The 25596-nt window shown below is 35.1% G+C and overlaps 2 protein-coding genes across 2 annotated transcripts in view; both read left to right on the top strand.

Annotated features, from left to right (window-relative positions):
- Window positions 1-852, top strand: part of LOC130248093 (leukocyte elastase inhibitor) — a 3870-nt gene extending 3018 nt beyond the window's left edge. The window contains 2 exon segments of the mRNA XM_056481629.1: window positions 1-118; window positions 211-852. The exon segment at window positions 1-118 is cut by the window's left edge and continues 50 nt beyond it. Coding sequence (XP_056337604.1) covers window positions 1-118; window positions 211-630 — 538 coding nt within the window. The 3' untranslated portion in view covers window positions 631-852.
- Window positions 853-8171: 7319 nt separating this feature from the next.
- On the top strand, window positions 8172-24466 carry rwdd2b (RWD domain containing 2B). Its single transcript, XM_056445489.1, has 5 exons — window positions 8172-8263; window positions 17195-17438; window positions 17512-17579; window positions 19718-20083; window positions 23252-24466. Exons 2-5 carry the CDS (start codon window positions 17238-17240, stop codon window positions 23490-23492), a joined length of 876 nt encoding a protein of 291 aa, XP_056301464.1. The 5' UTR covers window positions 8172-8263; window positions 17195-17237; the 3' UTR covers window positions 23493-24466.
- Window positions 24467-25596: the final 1130 nt, after the last annotated feature.

Genomic DNA, 25596 nt, shown 5'->3' on the forward strand with positions numbered 1-25596 from the left:
CAGATGCCTCCCAGAGAATAAACTGCAGGTGCTTGAGTTACAATATACACAGCAGGAGCTCAGCATGTTGATCCTTCTTCCAGACGAAACTAAGGATGGATCTGATCCTCTTCTCAAGGTCAGCAAAATGTTGTGAGCAGAATTCCTTGTGTATGTATGTCTTTTATTTAATTTATTAATTTTGCTTATGTGTGTGTGTGTATCTGACAGCTGGAGAAAGAGTTGACTCTTGAAAAGCTGCTTGACTGGACCAACAGAGACAAAATGGACACACAGGGTTCGGTCATTGTCCGTCTGCCAAAGTTCAAGTTGGAGATTGAGAGCTGTCTATCAGAAACATTGGAAAAGATGGGCATGAGCTCTGTGTTCCAGGAAACCAAAGCTGATCTGACAGGCATGAGCAGTAATGGGGGTCTCTTCCTTTCAGCAGTGATTCACAAGGCATTTGTTGATGTCAATGAGGATGGAACTGAAGCAGCAGCAGCTACATGCGTGTATATTACAACTAGTCTTGTCCCCCTACCAGAACCTCAGTATTATTTCATTGCAGATCACCCCTTCATGTTCTTCATCAGGCACAACCCCACAAACAGCATCCTCTTCTTGGGCAGATACAGAAGCCCATTCTAGAAATGCAGTGTTTGTTTTAGTTAATGCAGAAGAAATTCTGTTTACTCTCAATCTTTTGGGAAAAAAAATCACTTTATTTGTTTTTGTATTCACAAATGACATTATTCCAGCTTGTTTACAGTAATGCCCATATAAAGTTTTAGTTCTGACCAGGATCCCTTTGGTTGCATTTGTCTCTGATAGAGAAACAGCTAAATAAAGCTGGGGTTTCATCTTTTATAATTATTTTTGGTGTTTTTTCACCTTTAATTGATAGGACAGTAGAGAGTATGGACAGGAAAGTGTGGAGAGCTGAGAGAGGGGAAGAATCAGCATAGGACCTCAGGGCTGGAATCAAACTCAGGTCGCCGTGAACACCAGAGTGCCATGTGTCAGCACACTAACCACTACATCATTGGTGCCAATGGATTTTGTTATTTACACTGAGTTTTACCCACTTCTATTCACTTTGTGCAGCTAAATTGGTATATATTATTATTCTAAATAACAGACACAAGTAAGGGCACAAAAAACAAGCTTTGTAGTGTGTTTTTAAAAAATATTAAATGCTTTAAATTAGCTTAAAATTAAAGTGCAAGTTTATTTATATAGTGATTTTTATAATGCATATCCTTTTAAAGCAGCTTTCAGAAAGAAAACATTATTTTACTTACTAAAAGTAGTCTGGGTATCAGTTGCTAGTGTCAAAATGATAGCCGTATTGCTAAAATGTTCAGGGATGATACATACACTACCTGACAAAAGTCTTGTTGTTGATCCCAGTTGTAAGACCAACAAATAATAACGTGACTTCTTGTTGATCACTTGGAAAAGTGGCAGAAGGTAGATTTTTCAGATGAATTGTCTGTTGAACTCCATCTCAAACATTACAAATACTTAATAATTAAAAGACCTGTTGGAACCTGTATGGACCCAAGATTCTCAGAAATCAGTCAAGTTTGGTGAAGGAAATTTCATGGTTTGGGGTTACATTCAGTATTGGGGCGTGCAAAAGATCTGCAGAGTGGATGGCAACATCAACAGCCTGAGGTATCAGGACATTTGTGCTGTCCATTATATTACAAACCACAGGGGAGGGCAAAATCTTCATCAGGATAGCGTTCCTTCTCATACTTCAGCCTCCACATCAAAGTTCCTGAAAGCAAAGAAGGTCAAGGTGCTCCAGGATTGGCCAGCCCAGTCACCAGACATTATTGAGCATGTCTAGGGTAAGATGAAGGAGGATACATTGAAGATGAATCCAAAGAATCTCGATGATTTCTGGGAGTCCTGCAAGAACACTTTCTCTGTTCTTCCAGATGACTTTATTAATAATTTATTTGAGTCACCGCAGGGATGAATGGATGCAGACCTCCAAGATCACGGGAGTCAAACACAATATTAATTATTTTTCCAGTGCACCATGACTATATTCTATACTGTACATTATTTCTGTTAAGCAACAGGTGACCTTGCTGTCTTAATTAAATAGTTAAAAATCAATGCGTAATCATATTTTATTTTAGTAAAATAAGCGTAATCTAGAGGCCTTTGCCTTTCATATAAGCAACTTCTGATAACAAATGATCAACCAGAAGTCAAGTTATTATTTGTTACTTCTAAAATTTAGCTAGACGACAAGATTTTTTGTCAGGTAGTGTAGTCCAGGTAATGATACAGGTAATAATGTATATTTTAGGACAAAAAAAGTATTTGAAAATCACAGCATTATGTGAACAAACATATCCAGAATTTCAGAATGCCACTGGATATTATCAAAATGTAGTATTTCATCATTATAAATCACAATAGATTATCGTGTCATCAACAAAAGTTACTAATATGATTGTGAGTCAGAGTTTAAACTTTAAATCATATACTATAATATACTTTATGCTGTAATTACTTACGCGCAGTTCCAGTAGATTTGATCAGAGACATCCAGAATTATTGTAAGGTAATAGAGGCTATGCTGTATGTTGAATTGTTGTTTGTCTTTAAGTTTTTTCTTACACAGTTACACTAGAGAATGCAAACAAAAAGAGTTTTTTTTTGTATGGATATAGGAACAGAAGAAAATGAAGAGTAGGTACTTGTTTTGCAGTTAATGAACAGGATTTTAAATATTCCTTCATTCATTTTCCTTCAGCTTAGTCCCTTTATTCATCAGGGGTTGCCGCAGCGTAATGAACCACCAACTTATCCAGCATATGTTTTATGCAGCGGATGCCCTTTCAGCCACAAACCAGCACTGGGAAACACCCATACACTCACTGATTCACACATACACACACACGCACACACACACGCACGCGCACGCACACACAATGACCAATTTAGTTTATTCAATTCACCTAAACCACATGTCTTTGAACTGTGGGGGAAACAAGAGCACACCAACACGAGGAGAACAGGCAAACTCCACACAGAAACGCCAACTGGCTTGAACCAGCGACCTTCTTTGCGACAGCACAAACCAGCAGCCTTCTTTCTTTGAGACAACAGTGCTAACCACTAAGCCACCGTGCCACCCCTTTTAAATATTTATTAGTAAGTTATTCATTTATTTAGTGTGTTTAAGAACTTTTAAGTTAGTTCAAGAAAAATCTGCCAGAATTTACTCAGCCTTTACTTGTTTCAAGCCTTGAGTTTCTTTCTTCTGTTAAACACAAAAGAAGATATATTGGAAACCCCTGTAATCATTGACATCCATCCATAGTGTTGTTTTTCCAATTATGGAAATCAAAGGTCACATTTTTCTTTAGATATTTATCTCTTTTGAACCACTTGAGGGACAGAGAAGGGTGATCCTGCACAACTGGAGTGGCTGCACTTTCAGGACCGTACGTTTAGGAACGCATCTTTAGGACCCTAGTTTTTTGTGACATCGCCACCTGCCGGATTAGATCATAGACGCTCTAATAAGATGGACGACATGGATGGCAAGAATAATGTGAGTACCGATTTTCTTTTAGGTTTTATTTTAAACTGTAAAAGAAGGTGTTTATTTAGTACTGTTATTGTTTTATACTGTGCAAAGTTTATGCAAAAATGCCCGATTAGCCCGCACGATTTACCCCAGTTTCAAGGGTCTCGGACAAAAATTGTGGAAAGTTATGTTACGATATGCGACGATTTTTTTCCAGAAGAAAATCTAATAATAATAAGTGTGGAGAAGTTTACACAGGTAAAATGAGAGCTGCTAACTATTAATCAATTATTCCCACGAATTGGGAATACATTTTCTAATTGTATTAAATATTACAACGTTCTCAATTCGTGGCCATGGTTTAATGAAACTGTTGATTTAATGGCGTGTTGACTTAACGGCTAATCATTTTAAAAAGTACGTTGATGTGTGAGATGTTTCAGATTTACCTATATTTTTCTGTAAAAGTGTGAAAACGTCTTCTACTCATTGTTTTATCACATTAGCCAAGTATAAATCAGGCCTTGACCATATAGAGTCTTATTATCATGTATTATGTCTACACATTAATATCTATGTTTATTGTGTAGGCATGTTAATGTCTATCTACCTGGCCAATATGAAGTGATGGCCAATATAATTGAAAACAAACTATAGGAATATTTTCGCTGAGGTTATCTCAAACTGTTGGGTAACACTTTATAAAAACTGCATACTATAAATTATTAAGCATTAACTGGTTAACTTATTACTTTATTATTTGTTTAGCATTAAATCTACATTAATAGACATAGTTAAGCAGTTTATAAATACAGTTACAAATGCTAGCTGTATTCTTGAATTCATAGCACCTCTATGATGTGCTTGCTTGTTTTTTTGTATTTGTTAATTATTTATGTTTCATTTCATTATTTTTGTTTCATTACAAAATTAAGTATTATTTAAGCAAATGAATGACAGTGATTAAAACAAAACAATAAAAAATAAAACTTTACAAAATCAAATAAAAAACAAATCTAAAGATAAAATGACTGTACAGTTTAAACCACAGCATAACATTAAAAATGTTTTATCATATTGCGAAATAGTGATATTTTGATGTTTTATCAAATTAAATTTTTTAAATGTAATGTTATTCTTACTTAAAAATAGCAAAGATTTTTTTTCATTTGATACTGAGCCTTGTCATTTATAAGAGATCTACAAATCATAAATATTCCACACTTTAGATTAGGTCACAAAACTAAAAAGTTGAGCTAATACCAGATTTATTAATTTACAGAGTAACTATTACTCTATGCCTGAAAAATAAGATGTATACATGTTCATTAATCACTAAAGCACCAATTACTCTTAAATAACTGGTATGTAAATAATGCAATACTTCATTATTGAAAAAAGAATTGCATTATAAATAAAGAATACAGCATCTGCAGCTGTATTTAAACTACTTACTAATGTCTGTTATTGTAGATTTATTGCTTAGCAAGTGATGAACTAACTATTTGTTAATTCTTAAGAAATTATTCATAGTATGCAGCTATTTAATTACCAAATACACTAACTATTAGGCTCTCTCTTTTTCAAGATGCATATAACGATCCAACAAGGGAGATCCCTGCCTGAATTGAAGAGATGCTGTATGATACAGTACACATGCTGTATGATACAGTACACAGGCTGTACTGATATATTTTGACTGCATTCCTATAGGCTGTACTGATATATTTTGACTACGTTCCTATAGGCTGTACTGGTGTATTTTGCCTGTGTTCTTATAGGCTGTACTGGTATATTTTGCCTACGTTCCTATAGACTGTACTGATATTCTCAGCCTGCGTTCTTATCCTTTTCTTTTCTTTTTTTGTAGAAATCTTGCACAACAAATTGATCCTGGAAACTGGACTGAGAAGACTGGGCATGATGTTGCTGTGACTAAACAAATGGCTATTTCAAACAAATATAACTACAAGAGATAGACAGTGGCTTTCATCTGTATCTTTTTTTGTTACTTTTAGGGCTTGCCACGCCAGAGCTGTGGTAATGAATGTGGGGTTTTTATGCTTATGGTGAGGTCTAAGGTTTTTTACTAAGTATAAACAAGCCTTTGTCAACACTGTGAATAAAAGCTTTTCCATCTTTTCTATTGCAGTATACCCTTTGCTCTGTGACCGGTGTGGCAATTGAATTCCAGGAGGTAAGTTTGTTTAAAGCAGCGATGTCCAAACGGTCCTGGAGGTCCGGTGTCCTGCAGATTTTAGCTCCAACTTGCCTCAACACACCTGTAAAGATGTTTCTAGAAAGCCTAGCAAGAGCTTGATTAGCTAGCCCAGGCGTGTTTGATTGTGGTTGGAACTAAAATTTGCATGACACTGGCCCTCCAGGACTAAGTTTGGACACCCCTGATTTAGAGAAAATGTTAGAAAAAAATTCTCACTTTAAATGTTTGTTTGTATACTCTTTATCTTGAAGAAAATGGACACATCATGAATTATAAGACTTCAAAATAGAAGGGTATGGCACCTCTGTAACACTTTTGAAAAATTTCATGTGCTGTTTTCCATTTTATATATATATATATATTGGATGTTATCATATGTGTTTGCTGGATAATGTATAATAAAGTATAATGACTGTCATCGTCATCTTAAGATAAATAGGAAATATTTGCAATAGTTGTTTCATGCTATATGCAGCTGTAAGGTAGTGTAGTGTAGGGAAAAGCTATGCAGTATTTTAGATTAATCTTGTTATTTTTAATCAGCGGTTTGCCTTCTGGACCGATGAGGCCAGAAACTTGCTCCAAGGAAAACTTCAGCCAGTGTACAGGGTGCCAAAAAAGTGTGCTATCTCTGAGGAAATCCCACTTCACATTCAGGCTGTTCCACAACAGAGGAAAAAAGAATTGTCGACTTTATTGTAAAGTTAAAGGGGTCTGAGGAGCATTTGACGGTACTTCACCGATCTTCACATTTATCCATCTTTGTCTTTAGTGTAATACGTTTCTCTAAATAATTGTTTTTATACCATTGTTTGCCCATAGGGTGTACTCAACGGGAAGCCCTCTAAGTGGTTGCGTAAGCAAGCATCTTTCCAGGTGCCTGTCTACATAGACAGTGAGGAAGAGCAAGATATCCCTTTGCTTATCTTAAAGATGTACTGCACAGGACACCAACAAAACTGAGGTTTACAGATGAAGTGCAGCTTATCTGTGATGTTCTCTTTCCAGAGGTATGCCAGACCAAATAAGGCACTTACAAAATCTACTGTATATAAATTGCATGCTGGGTGTTACTCATTTATCGACCCATGTATAATGATATTTGCTGTTCAGTGGTGGTATATTAGTTCATTTAAATGAATCATTTTTTCATAGGCCATCATACATGCTCTGGGGGTCTTGAGGGGTTTGTCTTCAGATGATGCTGAGCAGGTCTACCTTTCTAGCAAAAAATATAATTACAGGTCAGAATATGATTTATTTTGACACAATGCTCAGAGAAACTTTTTGTTACTGATATTTACATTAACCCATCAGTGCTTGTTCTCTATGTCAGTGAAGTAGAATAATTTAGTCGAAAAATTGACAAAAAATCTAGGAAAGAAGGGAGACCATTCAATAGGTGGGTATTGCTCTTATATACCTAAAAATTTGCAGCTGGCAGTTGGGTGTCCTTTTTGGTTCTCCTAACAGTGCATAAGTTTAAACCAGAAATATATATTACAGTTAAACATGGTAAAATATATTTTTATTATAATAAATATTAATTTAAATGTAATTGCATAACAAATGGTTTTTGTGCTGTTGTGGCTGTTGTGTGTGGAAGTCTAAATAAATGTACATTCTTGAATAAATCCTCTGTCATGTCTCTCTACATCCTTTACAAACTGGTTTTAAATTAGTTACTGCATATGCTGATTACATTTGATTTCAATGTATTTGTCCTGATACTGAGCTAATTAGTTTAATCCAAGGGGATTCATCCATATACAGTATTTTTCAAGAAATGCAAGTCTTTTAAGGCACTCATTTTTTTCATTTGTGTAAAGTTAAGAAACATTTTTAATTTCTTTTTTTTATCTGTAAATTCATTTGTTTTAATTTAAAACTGTTACTCACAACAGGTGTTTCACACTTTAACTTCTGGTACGTTTTACATCAAAAAGCACAATTTGAAAAAAAAAAAAAAGCTCCTAAAAGTCTCCGCTATATCATCCAATCAGGTAGGTGGCGCTGGGAATCCAGTCCTGCAACTGAAGTTTTCACAATATAATTAAATTCGGTAGGTGGCGTTGTTAAATATGGTCCTAGAAATGCAGTTCACCGTGCCATCCAATCCAGTAGGTGGCGCTGCCGAAAAGAAATGCGGTCCTAGTAATGCAGTTTTACAATGTCATCCAATCCAGTAGGTGGCGATGTCACAAAAAACTAGGGTCCTAAAGATGCGATCCTAAACGTACGGTCCTGAAAGTGCAGCCACTCCAGTTGTGCAGGATCATACTATTGGAGGGACAGTAAATAGCGAGTAAACGTGGACTCCATCCTAGCAGGGGGCGGTATAAGCACCTGAAGCTGGTTTGCAAACCGCCGTATAACATTAGAGAAGAAGAAGTAGTAGTAGTAGTAGTAGTAGTAGTAGAAGAAGAAGAAGAAAAAGAAGAGAGCACTAGCAACCTGAGAAATATATTTTGTGAATTGTCCAGAAGATATTGGTGCTGAAGAAGGTAGGGATAAATCCTGTTAATTTGAGAATAGTCTAAGTGTGTGTGACCGTGGCAGCGTCTTGCCCGGCGTGTCAAGTGTGGTACAGTGTGCCAAATACTGTGCCATAAAAATACACTTAAAAGGGACTTTGGTTGTGCCACGATAACCTAAGGTGAAAGTCATGTCAGACATTATTTCGCAACGTCCAACATTATTGAATTCACAACAAGATTTTAGGACAAATATGAAATACTTTCATAAGTATCATCTGAATTTGATGTTTGATTCACCTCTGAAAGCACTTTGTCCTGATGCTTGCATCTTTTTTTCCTCTCTCTAAGGTTGTTTTACTTTTTCACTATTCCTCCCGATTTATTTGGAAATATTTACAGTAATTGGTAGTTTACCAAGTGTATCTACAAACAACTCTATCTATTATAGCAAATTTATATTTAATTACAAGTTCATTTTAGGATTTGAATTCCTCTTATCTTCTTATTCATATTTCATTGTAATGTCGAAGAAATAAAGACACCTGTGATTTTATTGCAGTGTATTCTGATACAAACCTGAGGTGTCTTTCTGTATTATGATTATTCTGTTTTGTTCAGTTGTATAGTAGTAGATCAGACACATAAACAGGAAATAAGGAATAACTCCTGACTGTTGAAATTGAAATGAGCCATAACGGGTTTGCATTAGAATTTTCAATTAGAATCTCCTGAATTTGTCTTTTATGACTGCATAGTTTTTTTATCCAAATAACAAAATAAATAATTAATTAGGTTGTTCAGATTTTAATGCCATCATCTGAGGCTATCTTACGGTGGCCGAGAGAGCTTAACATGCTGCAATTTAAGAAAACACATGAAATTACAAAAAAACACCAGCAAATTAAGAAAAGATCTTCATCTATTTGACAGCACACTTCCTGCGAATTCTCACAACGCAAACACATTAAAAATGTGCTGCATTTTCACACAACGCAAACAAATGAATAAAACGCACTGCATTTTCTCTCAGCGCAAACTATTTACGAAAATGCGCTACACTTGCAAAAAGAACGAAACACAACAGAAATGTTTCGAGGTAACCCAAGATGTGACAGACGCCGCTGTTATGACTATTGCTCAATGAAGTTGTAGGTGATCTTTGAAAAATGAGTTTTTTGTTTGTTTATTTTAATATCCCGATTCTTGTGTCTTTAGTATTCATTAGCCTAAATAACAATAACTTACATAGCCGGGTTCGTCACATTTTAGGGTCCTCTTGAAAAATTCTGTTGTGTTCCACTCTATTTAAAAAGTGTTGTAGGAAAATGCAGCGCGTTTTTTAAATCTGTTTTCTTTGTGAGAAAATACAGCGCATTTTTAAAAAATGTGTATGCAGTGCATTCCCGTAGCCAGGGGGGGTTTGGGTCCTACGACCAAAAGGTCTAGAATTTGTCCTTTCAATTATTTTGTTATTTATTATATAATTAATATAATTATATTTATATTTAATATATATTGTAATAAATTGTAATTTTTAATAACTATGGCCGCGAGTCACATGATATAACCCACTGAGTGGTCATATTTGAATCTTTGATGCGACATCCATACCAAAGAGCTTAGAACTATGCTCTATGTCCATACAGAGTAAACGCTGTGGGTCGAAAAGAGCAAGAGAGGCAGAAAAGGCAGACAGCGGCGTCATTATCGCAAAATATTGACTATCAGTTCAAAAAGACTGCCAAACAGGCTAAAGCTAAAGTAACGTACTTCCTAACAGATGAAAAACTGTCCCTATCCATGAGGTTCTAGGCTAACTGGCCGCATTAGCCGGGATGTCCTGTATATTTATTGACTTGTCCAGTACATTACCTCCCTTTCCCTATTTTTGACACAATTTTTTCTAAATAACTGTCCGACAAAGGCTTTAATGGCAAGTGGAGTCCTCAGCCGTCAGATGTCACTTCACAGCAAAAGGCGCTAATCCCGTCATGTCTGTGTTTATGAGGCTGTTTGGTCACTTCATTCGTTTTATTCTGATCAGATATCCGATCACTCAAACCACTTCAGAAGGTGATCTGGGATGCATTTCAGATGAAACTGGACAGGTATAATCATTTGTTTAGACAAAATTAATATAAACAAATTAAATTATGACCTGGAGAAAGTCTGACCTGCGCCTGAAACAGCTGTAGGTGCGCTTTTACAGCCACAATTCTATTAAAACATGTTTACTATAAGCATAAAACATGTTCTAACTTTTCAGGCATTTAGCCAGGGGTGTTCGAAAGACCCACCCTCACTGACAAAGGTCCACAATTTGTCCCAAACATGAGCTCATTTGTCCTATTTTGACTGCTACATGCCATCATAAGTAATGAAAGTAATCGAAAAAGGCTTTAAGACCAAACGGAATCCTCCGTCGGCTGTTGCTTCAGTGGGACTATAATCTGATGTAAGAGAAGTCTTCTTTCACTACTGTATTGTTTTTAAACAGAGAAAACATTTTACAGGTAATTTTATTCTAAATCTTGGACCTTATTTCTGAAATAAAAATGAGCAATAAAAAGGTGTAAAGCACCAGAAGCTGACTATATTAAATTAATCTGAATATATGTTGGCTGCTGTTGATATCCAGGAATTTTCAAATGTACTTTTTTTACCAAAGAGACTAGAAAAATTCTGAAGAATTCATTATTATTATTATTATTATTATTATGATTTAATTATTGTTTTTTATTGAAATGGCCAAATTGTGACTGAGGACAGTTTAATGTGCTGGCCAGTTTATTTTTTGTCTAATAAATGATAGTAGGCTACAGTTTTTTATACTTTAAAACTTTAACAGATTCTTATTTTTCCTAATGATATATGATGTAATAAACTTGTGTTTTAAAAATTAGTCTTGTTCAGTTTTTTTTTATTACAATTTTTTAGGAAATATTTTTAGTACATCAAAAAGTGTGGTTATGATGACATCTGACTAGTTAATCCAGCAAAATAAAAATCACTAAAATTCTGTATTTAAATCTCATAGTATTAATTATTTAATATTTTATCCATAACCCACTATAAATAAAAATAGTAGTTAATAGTTACATAAAAAGCAACAACATGCAAATAACAAGACCTCAGCCTTTAATTTTTTTCATAGGATCGCGTATTAGATTAGTACGTTAGATTAACAACACAGACTGATTTCATAGCACCAGGTTAAACTTTCTGACTCCTTTATGGTAATCAAACACATTGAAAATAAATACAGGCCACAACATTGAGGATGATCTCCAAAATTAAACCAATAGACTTATGCTGAAAACATGGTGTCCACCAGGCTCGTTGAGGTGAGGTTAATATTAAATTGTATGTTATTAAAATTAAATTAAATTAAATTAAAAAAATTAAAACATTCTTAGCATGGAGTCCTGTATAAGACTGAAATTTAATTCACAATGGTTTTAAAAAAGACTTAAAAAGTCATACATTTGAAATAGTGACTGACAGCTGCAGAAACCATGGTTGTGATGTTCTATTCCACTGTGGATTTTTAGAAGTATCTGTTTTACAATACATGACTCTCTTCTTTTTTGTACTATCATGGTTACATCAAAATGAGTAGACTATAAAGTATTAATTATCAAGCCAATAAATGTAAAATCCAATTATGTATACGCTACTATTTATTTTATAAAAGAATATGTGGAAATAAAAATACACACTTTTGTCTTTGCAGACTTTTCGTCTTTGCATTAACTTGTGTTGTATTCCAGTTTTTCTCAGTCGCTTTGGTACATTTCTCAGATTTAAAATTTACAAAACAGTAAGTGCATTTCTCAAAAGAGCACATAGAAATAGCAAAACAGCATGGATTACCTGCAAAAGCCAGTCTCTTGCTTAAAATCCTTAGTTCATCTCTCAATGAACATGTCAGGGCTGTCAGAATGACAAGTCCCTGTGTCATTGTGTACGGATAAGACAGTCCGTCATGTTTAGGGCCAGACCGAATCATTTTTTGCTATTTCTGCACAGATATGTGTTAAAAATCTGCAGATTTATGCTGAATTATTTTGGGAGTATCATAACTAAAACCTTATTATATTAAATAAAAAGTAATACCCTTTTTAACTTTAATTTAATGTTTACAATGCAAATCAAAAGGTCCTGTTTATTTGATAAACAAAGCAAGTCTTTCATATATCTACTAAAAGACAGAAAATATTATTGTAAAAACTGTATTGTAAATAATTCATATGAATATTTTCATGTTAGTCAATAATATTATTGTAAATAATTAAAAAACTGAATAAATATAGATTTACACACATTTACACAAGTAAATTAACAGAATCAATAATGGGCTAAGAATCTGTGGAATTCTGCGCACGTAGATTCTGTGTGGGTCTAGTCATGTTGTCAGTATAACAGTGTACTCTGGAGCGATGTTCTGATGTAAACTGGCTAATTTATTTATTCATTTCATTGCTGTTTGTCGTGTAATTTGTTGCCAGATCATGTCATTGTGATACAGAAAGGAAAAGACAGCACTACAAAGGACAAAGAAAAAACAAAACAAAACTAGAAATGTGAACATAGGACAATCTCTCTTCAGATACACCTCACCTTTATTAGACAGTCAATATTGACCTGGGAGCAATTTACCAATTATAGATTTAGAAAAAAAGTCTAATGGAAATATATAGAAAAATGCATTATGGCTAAATATTATGACAATTTGTTCAACTTCTTTTATATATATATAACTTGACATTAACTTTTTTTCCCTCACCACCCACTGGTCATTTTCACAAGGCAAAATTGTGTTGTTTGAAAATTTATTTTATATACTTAAATTTGACTTTTGCATGCTAAAAGTACTTGAGTAAGGGACATTTTACTTGATTTGGGTCCTTGAAATAATTCTGACTACCAATATTATGATATAGATACCTGCTGTAGTCAACCTAAAACCTATGCCTAAAACCTACAGTAGCTTGACATAAAACCAAAACAATACCCATTCCTGTCTTAGGACATTTTATTAAGCAAATTTTTGAATAATAGTAAGTTCATGACATGTTAAATATATATTCTGCTGGTTTTAAACATACAGAATAATAATAAACACAGTTATGCAACAACCATAACATTACCATTATGTGTTAGGACATGTTTGATTAACTTTTTATTACCTACACTAAATGTTTTCTAATGAAGGTACAATTATAACTACTTTATTTGTTAGACTTAGACTACTTTATTGTCAAACCATATTGCATACAAATGCATTCAACAGACTTATATGACAGTGTATTGCTGTACAGGACCAATAAAACACGAGACAGGTGTTTAGAAAGAGAATAGTTTATTTTGTTTGCCCTGCAAACTTATCTAAACAAGATAAACTTTCAGAAAACAGCACGGAAACATTATAATGCGCGCGCTCATAAATATAACCCGCGGTTGTCTTCAGTAGTCCTTCTTTGCTCAACAACTGTGCTGAAAAACAAAGCACAACATTACAACAGCCAGACATAGTTAAAACATTACAGTTACCATGGTTTCTATTTTAAACTATAGTAAACTAAAGTTTGAAACTATAGTTTAAAATAGACGATGAGTGGGCCTCGCTGCTCCCACCCACCATAACCCTCGCAGCGGGGTCCCACTACCGGCCTCCCGTGTTTCCCTGAGGGTCCTCAGGGCTTGTATTGATCCCTGCCTAGGGTTCACAAGCCGCCTCGCCCCAGGAAGTGCACGAGCTAACCGGGCGCCAGTCCGTGCCAGTGTTCACTGGAATGTTGCTCGGCGGCACATTTCGAGCAACAAACACGTAATATTCTTCGCGATATTGCGTTTATGTACGCAAACCGCAAGGAACTACAGCACAGACGGGCCCGAGTGAAGCTTCACGAAGCGGACTTCGTGAGATTGGCGTGGCTCCACTCGTACCGTCAGGTATTGAACTCACCTTGGTCAAGTACAAACAGCAACACCGAGCGAACTGACAACACTGAGAGGGAACCGACGAGCTTTATAGAAATGCAAATGCTAATGTTTACAATGCGACGTCACTGCTGTGAGTCTCGTTGTCATGGTGAGCGCTGAAAAGAGCACATCTCATTGGAGCACACAGGCTCGGGAATTTCCGTCACGGCGAGTTGCGGTCGGCTGTGGACAAAAATATATTAAATATATTGACTATATATTTTTACATTTTTGGGGCTGTTTAATATTCTGGGATGCAGTAGAACGTGGAGACAGATGAATATAATTAAAGATGCGGGACATTAGAACAGAAAGTGGGCCCGGCTAGGACACACTGCTCTGACTCTGACAAACTCCTAGTGGTGGTAAGCTTCTTATTATCCAAGATCGCCATCTAGCGGTCACATAACCTATAAGCATGTTACTTGCTACTAACCACCCCCCGCGGCCAAAAGGTCCAGCATTTGTCCTTTTAATTATTTTATGTAATTGAATATTGTATAATATATTTATTATATCATTAATATTATATATTTATATTTAATATATATTCCTGTCATGTCTGTGTTTATGAGGCTGTTTGCTCACTTCATTTGTTTTATTCTGATCTGATATCCGATCGCTCAAACCACTTCAGAAGGTGATCTGGGATGCATTTCAGATGAAACTGGACAGGCATAATCATTTTTAGACAAAATTAATATAAATAAATTAAATTATGACCTGGAGAAAGTCTGACCTGCGCCTGAAACACATGTAGGTGCGCTTTTACAGCCACAATTCTATTAAAACATGTTTACTATAAGCATAAAACATGTTCTAACTTTTCAGGCCTTTAGCCAGGGGGGTTCGAAAGACCCACCCTCACTGACAAAGGTCCAGAATTTGTCCCATACATGAGCTCATTTGTCCTATTTTGACTGCTATATGCCATCATAAGTAATGAAAATAATCGAAAAAGGCTTTAAGACCAAACGGAATCCTCTGTCGGCTGTTGCTTCGGAGGGACTATAATCTGATGTAGGAGAAGTCTTCTTTCACTACTGTATTGTTTTTAAACAGAGAAAACATTTTACAGGTAATTTTATTCTAAATCTTGGACCTTATTTCTGAAATAAAAATGAGCAATAAAAAGGTGTGAAGCACCAGAAGGTGACTATATTAAATTAATTTGAATATATGTTGGCTGCTGTTGATATCCAGGAATTTTCAAATGTACTTTTTTTTTACCAAAGAGACTAGAAAAATTCTGCAAAATTAATTATTATTGTATTATTATTATTATTGTTGTTATTATTATTATTAATATTATTATCATTATTAATATGTTTTAATTATTATTTTTTTATTGAAATGGCCAAATTGTGACTGAGGACAGTTGAATGTGCTGGCCAGTTTATTTTTTGTCTAATAAATGACTGTAGGCCACAGTTTCATACTTTAAAACCTTTACAGATTTCTATTTTTTCCTAATGATATATGATGTAATAAACTTCTGTTTAAAAATTAGTCTTGTTTTAATCTTGTTTTAGGTCCACTTTTTGAGAAAAAAAGAACCACCCCTTTCACCAGGCTGGCTACGGGCCTGCATTGATTGTAAGGATTTGCATCACGTGTGCTGTCAAACAGATTAAAATCTTTTCTCAATTTGCTGGTGTTTTTTTGTAATTGCATGTGTTTCCTTTAACTGCAGTGTGTTAAGCTCTCTCTGCCAATGTACTGTCTTCATAGTTATGAAAATACAGTAGTTGAACCCATACAATAAAAGAAACTCCAAAGAAAATACTTTCATTCATTCATTTTTTTTCAGATTAGTCCTTTTATTAATCTGGGGCTGCCACAGTTGAATAATTAGCCAACTTATCCAGCTTATGTTTTATGCAGCGGATGCACTTTCAGCTGCAACCCAACACAAAAATGATTAGAATAATAAGTAAAGCTCTTGTTCCATGAAGATTTTTTTGTAAAGGTACTACTATAAGTACACCAAAACTTAACTTCTAGTCAACACTTTAAGGTTCAATTCTAACTCTGATCAAAAATTTTAAGGATTACACAGAGCTGGTTTTATTTTTTTAGGTTTATTCATATTTGGAATATAGTTGTGTTCATAAGAGCCCCAATCAATCCATTAATCTGCCATTCAGGCCTTTGCCTTGCCACTCCAGTGGGGAAGAAGTAAAATATAGAAAACATGAAATGAGACACTTTCTGCTAACCGCAATGGAGCTTGCTGATGTTTTCATACTGTATCACTGATGAAGTAGGAGATAAGATGCAATGTTGTTCAATGACATTATATGTGGGCGTCATTCAGAATGGTTGTGCATCTGTTGATTTCATTATATATATATATATATATATATATATATATATATATATATATATATATATATATATATATATATATATATATATATATATATATATATATATATATATATATATATACTGTGTACTGTGTATAGTGAATTAGCTCAGAACAGAAGGGGATAAAGATTAACAATTAGTAATAACATATTTTCTTGCCAGAAAAATATTTTCTTACTGTTAACGGTATTAGCAGTTACACAATTTTAGGTAGTTATATCGCTTCATAATGGGGGAAACATACACTATCGAAAATATATCAATGCAAAGAAAGAGTGGGGGAGGAAGATTGGTAGCGAAGAGAACAGTACATCCTGCCAATGCTTTAATACAAGTTAATCACCAAATAAATCATCCGAGGAAACTTATTCACCTTTGTAGATGCGTCTTGTAGTTAAATAGTTGCATTGGTCATTCTTTGTGTGGCTTGCAAGCTTGGAGGGTCGATAAAATTGTACCAGTGTTGGACAGCTTTAAAGTTCCTGTGAATTTACAGCCATCTGTAGAGTTGGCTAATTAAGGGTGTTTATTTAGATGTGATATCCCCTGAAAATGAATTGTGCTTGCATCCTTTTACTGACTACTTTTGTTTTATGGCCTCAGGAGAACTGACATCCTGCAAGAACGCTGGATTTGAGTTTGGTACATGAATATGACTTGCTCAGAGGAAGCAGACGCACAGTTGGCAGAGATAGAACTGCTGATAAGTATGTTTCCAAGTGAAGAAGAGTTACAAGTGGACGAGATCTCGCATGCAGAGCTCAGGGCTTATGTGGACGGCTCAGCTCATACTCCCCCAACCTCCAGACCCCAATTCAGCATCATGGTGAAGGTGGAGAACCCTGCAGTAAGTGTGTGAAATGCATTACACTCTTTGTTTGTTATGGAATATTCTTTGTTAATTTTTATTTTCCTGATAGGCGGGCATTACAATGGTTTGCTCATACCCAACTGCCTACCCAAAAGAGTTGCCAGACATCACTGTCAGGTATTTAAAAATACGAGTTTACAATTAATGCTATTGCTTTGCATAAGCATGTTTGATTGATCTATCGATTTATTGATTTATTGATTTATTGATTGATTTATTGATTGATTGATTACACCATGCCAAATGATTCAATTGAATGTAAACTGAATAAATAATTTTAGTGCATTTACACTATAAGAACTATTCCTTTAGGATTTAAAAATGTGTCTAATGTTTTTACATTTGAAAAGAAAAGGTTATTATTAAAAATCCATCAGATCTTCTACAGTTATATTTCAGTTTTTGATTTCTCTTTTATTGGAAATCATAAAAATGAGTTTGAGCATGTGAAAAGGGGTGGAATACAAGGTAATTATAGTTAACGAAAATGAACAAAAAAACGAAGACTAGAATTGAAAAAACAGTTTTGTTAACTGAAATAAAAATAAAAAAAAGTTTAAAAAAAAGTAGAACTAACTGAAACTTTATTGTGGACACACAAAACTAACTGAAACTAACTAAAATTATAGCAAAAACATCCTTCGTTTTCGTCTTTGTAAATGTATTTAATACATATTGTGCGCCTTTTAGAAGTAAATCTATTTACTTCGCGCTGCCAGGTGTTTGACTGTACTGCACCTCAGAGTCTGCAATCCTGCTGATGCAATTGGCCAGATCAAGCCGGTCATCCTTGCTGTTGGTCCCGCAACAAAAACAACGGCTGGACATGACAGCAGCACGGTGACAATATTGAATACGACCCAAGCGGACACTATTCATTTTACACATTTGTGCCCAATAATGGGTTTTATTTCTGTATTAGTGATCCCGATCGAATCGTTCTTTTTAACTGGATATTCTAAGTGAACTAGTTGAACTAGTTTGCCAAATTGAACTGAATCATTTGAAACTATTAAAGTCTCCAGTAACATTAAGCACTTATCCACAATCAACTCCCCTTTTAACATGCCTGATACCCCCTCTGACTCTAATTTAAATCAATATATACTAGGTTATTCAGTTATTAGAACAGTACACTGAGATCAGATTTGAGAAGCGGTGAACCGATAATACGATGGCAATAATGAACTGAATACAAACAGTACATGACAGCCTGCTGTGACTGAAGCAAACTTGAACAACTGCAGTGCTGGTAAACAGAGGACTTAAATGAAAGGGTCTGGATTAAAAGTGTAAGCTTATTTCATAACAGAAAGTCATAATGGAAATTAAATAAGTGAATCATGCTTCAGTTGGGTTACAAAACATAATTGTAAAAAACTTTTCAGATCAGATCATGGTGATGTTCTGACTTAAATTATGATTGCTGGCTACATATTTTTGATATGTTGAGTCCAAATTATGGAAGATTGTCACAAAATATCCAGTTCATGTTAAAGATCCGAACTTCTGTGTATCTAACCTCAGAAGCAGCCTGCATACATTTGGCTGCTATGCTGTTGGGCTGTTGTATTTGAATTTGAGGATGGGTAGATGGTAGTGTTCTTGTGTCAAAAAAAAATCTTTGGTTTTTATTATACAATATTTATTCTGATGATTTTGAATCTTGCATCTAACAAATATAAAAATTTACAAAAAAACAACAAACATAAAACTAAAACTGAAACTAATAAAAACTAAACTAAAATGAAGCAATTTCAAAATAAAAAAACGAGTAAATCTGCCTCTGAAAACTAATTAAAATGAACTGAATTTGAAAACAAAAAGTCAAAACTAAATAAAACTTAAACTAATTATCCAAAAATATTATAACCTTGGTGGGATAAAACAAAAAATTGCTCCATATTTTTCATTTCTATTCAGAGAGGTCATGTTTTGACCTTCTTTTGGTTTGATCTTCTGTGGGTCGCATATATTCACATGAGGTGAATTTACAGGTCGGAATTTACCAAGTTTGAGCTTTGAAACACAGTGGCATGCGAAACTTGTTGCACGAGATTGTATTTCTGGGCTGGCACAATTGCATGAGTATGAATGAAAGTCAATGAAAGCCCAATGGGAACTGTGTTGTCAAACATACCCGAATCTAAAATATCAAATTGTTTGTGTAATGCTGAAATTCCCATTAGCATAGAAATTTAACTTGGATTCCTTCAGGATTTGTACTACAATAATATATATTTTGCCCTTTTCAGGTGCGCTGAGCTTATTAGATCACAGCAGATGCAGCTTCACTCCGATCTCAACACCTTCCTGACTGAAAACTGCAGAGGTGAAGTGTGTGTTCTTCCAGCTGTGCAGTGGATCAAAGACAATGCAGACTCATATTTCACTAAAAGTGCCGCTTTCAGTGAACCCAAGAAAGAACATGCTTTGATTCAGCCAAAAACAACATTCACTAGACTCTGGATTTACAGCCATCATATCTACAATAAGATCAAGAGGAAGAACATTCTGGAATGGGCAAAAGAGCTAAACCTTTCTGGTTTCAGCATGCCGGGAAAGCCTGGGATTGTCTGTGTAGAAGGTCTGCAGTCTGTTTGTGATGAGTTCTGGGCCAGGTAACTGAAAAGCTATTCAGATATACTGTATACCCCCAAGATATTTAAGCCTTGTGTGCTGTTGGGGATGTTTTCATCTACTCTAGGGTGATTTTTAAGTCTTAATTTGGCCTTAATTTGAACACAACTTTCTCTGTGTTTCAGCAAATGGAATGATTTTTGGTGACAGATCTTATTTTGACATACTTTTGGGAAATGATTTGAAAACTTTCAAAAACTCAACAATACACTCTGGGCAAATTGACTATTCTTTCGTTATGTTGGTGGCTGTTTTTGCCCCCATTGTCTTACATTTATAATAACATTTTTTGATTGCAAAGCCATGACAACATATAATCCTGCAATCTTGATTGTTCTTGGTTTTCCCTGTTGGGAAGAGGTTAGATTAGTCATTTGTACTGTGATCAAATCCGTCTAAAATTGTACAATTTTTATTAAAAGGAAACCTTAAAAAACTGTTTTAGATTTTTATCTTATATATTATCATTATTATTATTATTATTTATGTGTTTTACCTTGTGTATTATTTATTTCTGTTGATTACTTTTAATTGTTAGAATATTTTTATGATTATAGAAAATTATTATTTAGAAAACGTGGTAAATTTGATCTTTTTTTTTGCCATGACATAGCCATAGAAGCTGAAATGGCAATAAAATTAAAGCTCTCTCTCTCTCTCTCTCTCTCTTTACTGTGATCATCAGTTGCAGTGCAAAAAAGCTTAGTTTCTGGCTTTAATATGGAGTATAATGTGAGTGTATGAGAGACCTTTGCACACTTGTAATGAGATGTCTGAGAAAAACAAAATAAGCAGCTCAGCTCTCAGAACATAGTAAATGTATTTATGCATGCACACATTAATTTGTTGTTCTACTCCACAGAACTCCATACAAAAGTCAGAAACGTTTTTACATTGGCCTATCTAAAAGGGTTAATGGTGCCGACTGAAAAAATAACATATTTGACCTCTTCCCAACAAAGAAAACCACCAACAATCAAGAATGCATGATTGTATGGCGTCATAGCTTTGCAATGAATAAATGTGGTTATAATGGAAGTCATTGGGGCAAAAACAGCCACCAACATAAAGGGTAGTCAGTTTGAACACAACACAAGGGTTTCCAAAGTATCCAAAAGGATTTTATTTGAAATTGGAGGTCTCTGATTATTTGAGGTACAAAATTAAGTTGTTGCCATTTGGTGAATGTTTCTATTTCTAAATTCAACATATGCCATTCAGCCTATGTGATGCTATACCTCTCACTTCAGCCTGGTGATCTGACTATATCTGATTGCACCAGAGGACACTTGACAGATGAAACCCCATTGCTGTAAACTAAAGTCTGAATTATTATTACTTCAGCCTACTTCAACCAGGGGTAGGCAAGTTCAGTCCCGGAAAGCTGCAGCTGTGCAGGGTTTTGCTCCAACCCTAATCAGACACACTTAAACAAGGTCTGCATGTTACTCGAAAGCTACAGGCAGGTCTTTTTTTTATTTATTTTTTTTAATTAAGGCCAGATCAATACTCTGCTCTCCAAGACTAAACTTGCCTACGCCTGTGTTAGGTGCATCAACTATGCTAAAAAATAACATGTTTGCTGGTTGTTGAAACTACATATTTAAAATAAGCTGACACAACACAGTTATTGAGGTTTTTTTGGGACAACTTAGTTGTTTTATGTTCATTCATTCATTCATTTTCTTTTCGGCTTAGTCCCTTTAATTAATCTGGGTTCGGCAAAGCGGAATGAACTGCCAACTTATCCCAGCACATGATTTATGCCCTTCCAGCTGCAACCCTTTTCTGGGAAACATCCATACACACTCAAACACTACAGAAAATTTAGCTTACCCAATTTACCTATACCGCATGACTGTGGGGGAAACCGGAGCACCTGGAGGAAACCCACGCGAACGCAGGGAGAACATGCAAACTCCACATAGAAACGCCAACTGACCCAGTCAAGGCACAAACTAGCGACCTTCTTGCTGTAAGGCGACAGCACTACCTTCTGCGCCACTGCATCACCTGTTTTATGTTCAATCCACTTTAATTTGTAAAAACTAGTAAGTTAAATTAATTTCTTCATGTTGTCCCAACCTAAATTGATTACGTGGAACCCAGCATTTTTTACACCGTAGAACTCCTCCAAGACAGCCAGGAACCTTGGAGTTGTAATTGAGTCTGGACCCAATGGTCGCAGGTTCCAACATGTGCAAAGTTTCATAAGTTTTCAAGCATGTACAGTATAAAACAATAATAATTACAACAATACTTAAAAGAATAAGAGGGTCCCTTTTAGGCTTGGACCCTAATAAAAATAAGAATGAAGCCCCTCTATATTTCTACTCAGCCCCCCTAAAACTTTTGCGATTAGCTCATAAACTGTACACTAAATTAATGCCTCAGTCCCCTTTAAATTTAATAAGAAAACGGCGGCAGAAGTCGGCCCCTCCTCGTCTTTTGTTTTTCATTTGATCAGCAAACCACAGCCGTGGACAGCGAGAGATCAATATTGTTCTAATATCTGCTTATTTGCAGTTCTTTGATATAGATAACCTTGTATCACCTGTATTCCAATGGCACGGAGGAGCAGTCGGGTTTTATCGGCGTTCACCTCATCAGCACAGCTGTTTCCTTCAGTGAACAATGTAACTCTTAACGAACATTTCGCCATTTTTATTTCAAAACGAACTACCAATATTAAACACTTTACAGTTCGTGTGGCATTAACTATATCATACAGTCTTGCACAGAAAGGATTAAACACAGTGACAGAAGCACTAAGAGAATATACTTGTTTTAACTGTCACTGAGTCACTAACAGAGATAGAAACATCAAGTGTTGTCTAGTATTAAAAAAACGTCTTATTATTATTATTCAGATCGTGAGATTTGTGAATTAGCCTGTAAGTTTAAAAATATATGTTTATATGCATGTCATTTAATTAGAAAAGTGGCAGTTTATTTATTTAATACATGGAAACAAAAACTGCACTAATATATAATTTTTTTTACCTTATAAGGAGCTGAGCCCCCCTCAAATGAAAATGCTAAAATCGCCTCTGCTTATACCTGTCAAAATGCTGCTTGTAGCTTTAATGAATTATTCTAGCCTCCTTTTATGTCCAAAATTGATTTAAACTACTTTTCATTTATTTCAGGCTGAAGGTTTTGACATGGAAGAGAATTATGATTCGTCACAGAGAAGATGTCCCTTTAGACTGCAGCTGGACGGAGGAGAGGATTGAATCCCTCCGCAAGTTCACCCTCTTTCATGAAGCTATTTTTTACCCTCACGGGACCAAAGGAAACCACATGGACCTTGGACAGCTCTATCAGTTCCTTAATGACAAAGGATGTGCTGATATATTTCAGATGTACTTTGGTATTAAGGGTCAATGAAAATATGCCTGTGATGAGCTGGATGGAAAAGACAACGCCTATGTTTTATCCGATTGTGTTTGCAGAGAAATGACAGAAATTATGTCTAATGATTATCCATCTGACTAGAGTCATATTTATTCTGTGTTCTAGGTTACAGAGGCTGAAGCCCCTCACTTGTTTTATAGCTTATGAAACAGAACTCTGTCTGGGGAAAAAGTAATTCAGCGACAGTTTTTATATCTACTGACTACTAGGTAACATGTACTGAAAGAGTGCAAGTGATCTCATGGGCAGAGTCTGAAACTGCACACTTCACTATTATACAATGGGCAAAACGCATTAAGTGAACTAATTGTTGGTCTGAATTCTCAGTACTCATAAAAGACTAGACTAGAAACCAATGATGTAGTATGATTTGCAAAAGCAATGTAAACTGATATATTTTCTTACTGACATACAAAATTGACTGGGTCAAAAACATTTTTGTTGGGTGAAAATACTAGTGGCCTAAGATTTTTGCACAGTACTGTATATCATAATCTCTATTTTAGGTAAAAAAAATATTTTAAAATGATTCTCCGTTTATCTAATATTGTGATATAATTAAGTTTGACAGAATGAAAACACTTGGACAAGTCATGGACAATACAAACACAGTGTATTAACACAAATATTTAGTTTTGTTTATTCATTTATTCACCCTCGGCTTAGTCCCTTATTTATCAGGGGTCGCCACAGTGGAATGAACTGCCAACTATTCCGGCATATGTTTTACACCGCTAATGCCCTTCCAGATGCAACCCAGTACTAGGAAACACCCATACACACTTGCATTCACACACACTCATACACTACGCCAATTTAGTTTATCCAATTCACTTATAGCGCATGTCTTTGGACTGTAGGGGAAACCGGAGCACCCAGAGGAAACCCACACAAACAAGGGTAGAACATACACACAGAAAATGTCAACTGACCCATTTGGTCCACTCGATCCAGTGACCTTGCTGTGAGGCGACAGTGCTAACCACTGAGCCACCATGAGGCCCTTTTTGTTTATTTCTCATATCAAATATTTCAATGTGACTGTCAATCCAACAGAAAGTTTGGCATAATCATAATAAAGATATGTAGCTTCAGGAATCCTTGACCCACTGCAGATGATATGGTCTTTTCTAAGGTTCTCCTTTTAAAATTGTCCTGTTCCCACAAGGCAACTCTCCAGATCTAGAATCCAGCTTTATGCAAATATAAATTGTTCATTTTAAACACCTCTGTCTGAAAGGAAACGCTGTCTTTGTCTGTTGTTTAGGGAACAAGTGGCAAAAGGCTCAGGGTGGTTTTGTATCGATTAGCCTGTAGCATGAAGCCAGATATGCATCTTTTACTTTTAGATGGATCTTTGGGAAATTGATGTCTTGTATGGTTTATCTTTGATAACTAACTCAAGGCTAATATCACTGCAAATTTGAATTCTAGGATAAAGGGATAGTTCATCAAAAAATGGAAATGTGTTCACTGTTTACATTAAACCTTTATGAGTTTCTTTAGTTTTTATAAAACAAAATAAATTTGGTAAAATTTCCGAAACCTGTAACCATTGATCTTTATTGGCTAAACAAATCCTAGAGAAGTTAATGGTTACAGGTTTTAAGCATGTTTTATTTTATTGTTTTGGTCATAAATAAATAAAAAAAAAATCAATGAGTTGCGACAATTTTCAGTTTTGGCTCAGCCCTCCCTTTAAGTCAAATTAAAAGTCAGCCTCATTGTTCCTTTTTTGTGAGTATTTGTGTTTCTTGTTGCTTCCTTTTTCAGTTTTCATTGAACTTTCTCCTAATTTTCTGTGGCCCTTTCTCAATTCCAGTTCCTCTTTATTTGTTGTAACTGTAAGAACTGCATTCTGTAGTCTCTCCTCTCTTTCCTCTTGGTTGCTTTAGGTGAGGTCATAACCTTAGTCCTCAATATATTAGAAATATTTACACCATATTAGAAGGTAACTATTAAAATGATTTTTTAATATGCATGTTCTGATACAACAAGCATTTACATCTATGTGGTGTGAAAGAACAACCTCAACAATTCTGTCATTATTTACTATGTACACTCTTGTTCCAGTTTG

The sequence above is a fragment of the Danio aesculapii genome, chromosome 20, assembly GCF_903798145.1.
Source record: "Danio aesculapii chromosome 20, fDanAes4.1, whole genome shotgun sequence".
Classification (NCBI taxonomy): domain Eukaryota; kingdom Metazoa; phylum Chordata; class Actinopteri; order Cypriniformes; family Danionidae; genus Danio; species Danio aesculapii.

Bases quoted from the DNA above. Each gene is read 5' to 3' on its own strand.
- rwdd2b (XM_056445489.1), top strand. From the start codon at position 17,238: ATGAATATGACTTGCTCAGAGGAAGCAGACGCACAGTTGGCAGAGATA. The intron at 17,439-17,511 runs GTAAGTGTGTGA...TTTTCCTGATAG, and splicing joins TGAAGGTGGAGAACCCTGCA to GCGGGCATTACAATGGTTTG. The intron at 17,580-19,717 runs GTATTTAAAAAT...TGCCCTTTTCAG, and splicing joins TTGCCAGACATCACTGTCAG to GTGCGCTGAGCTTATTAGAT.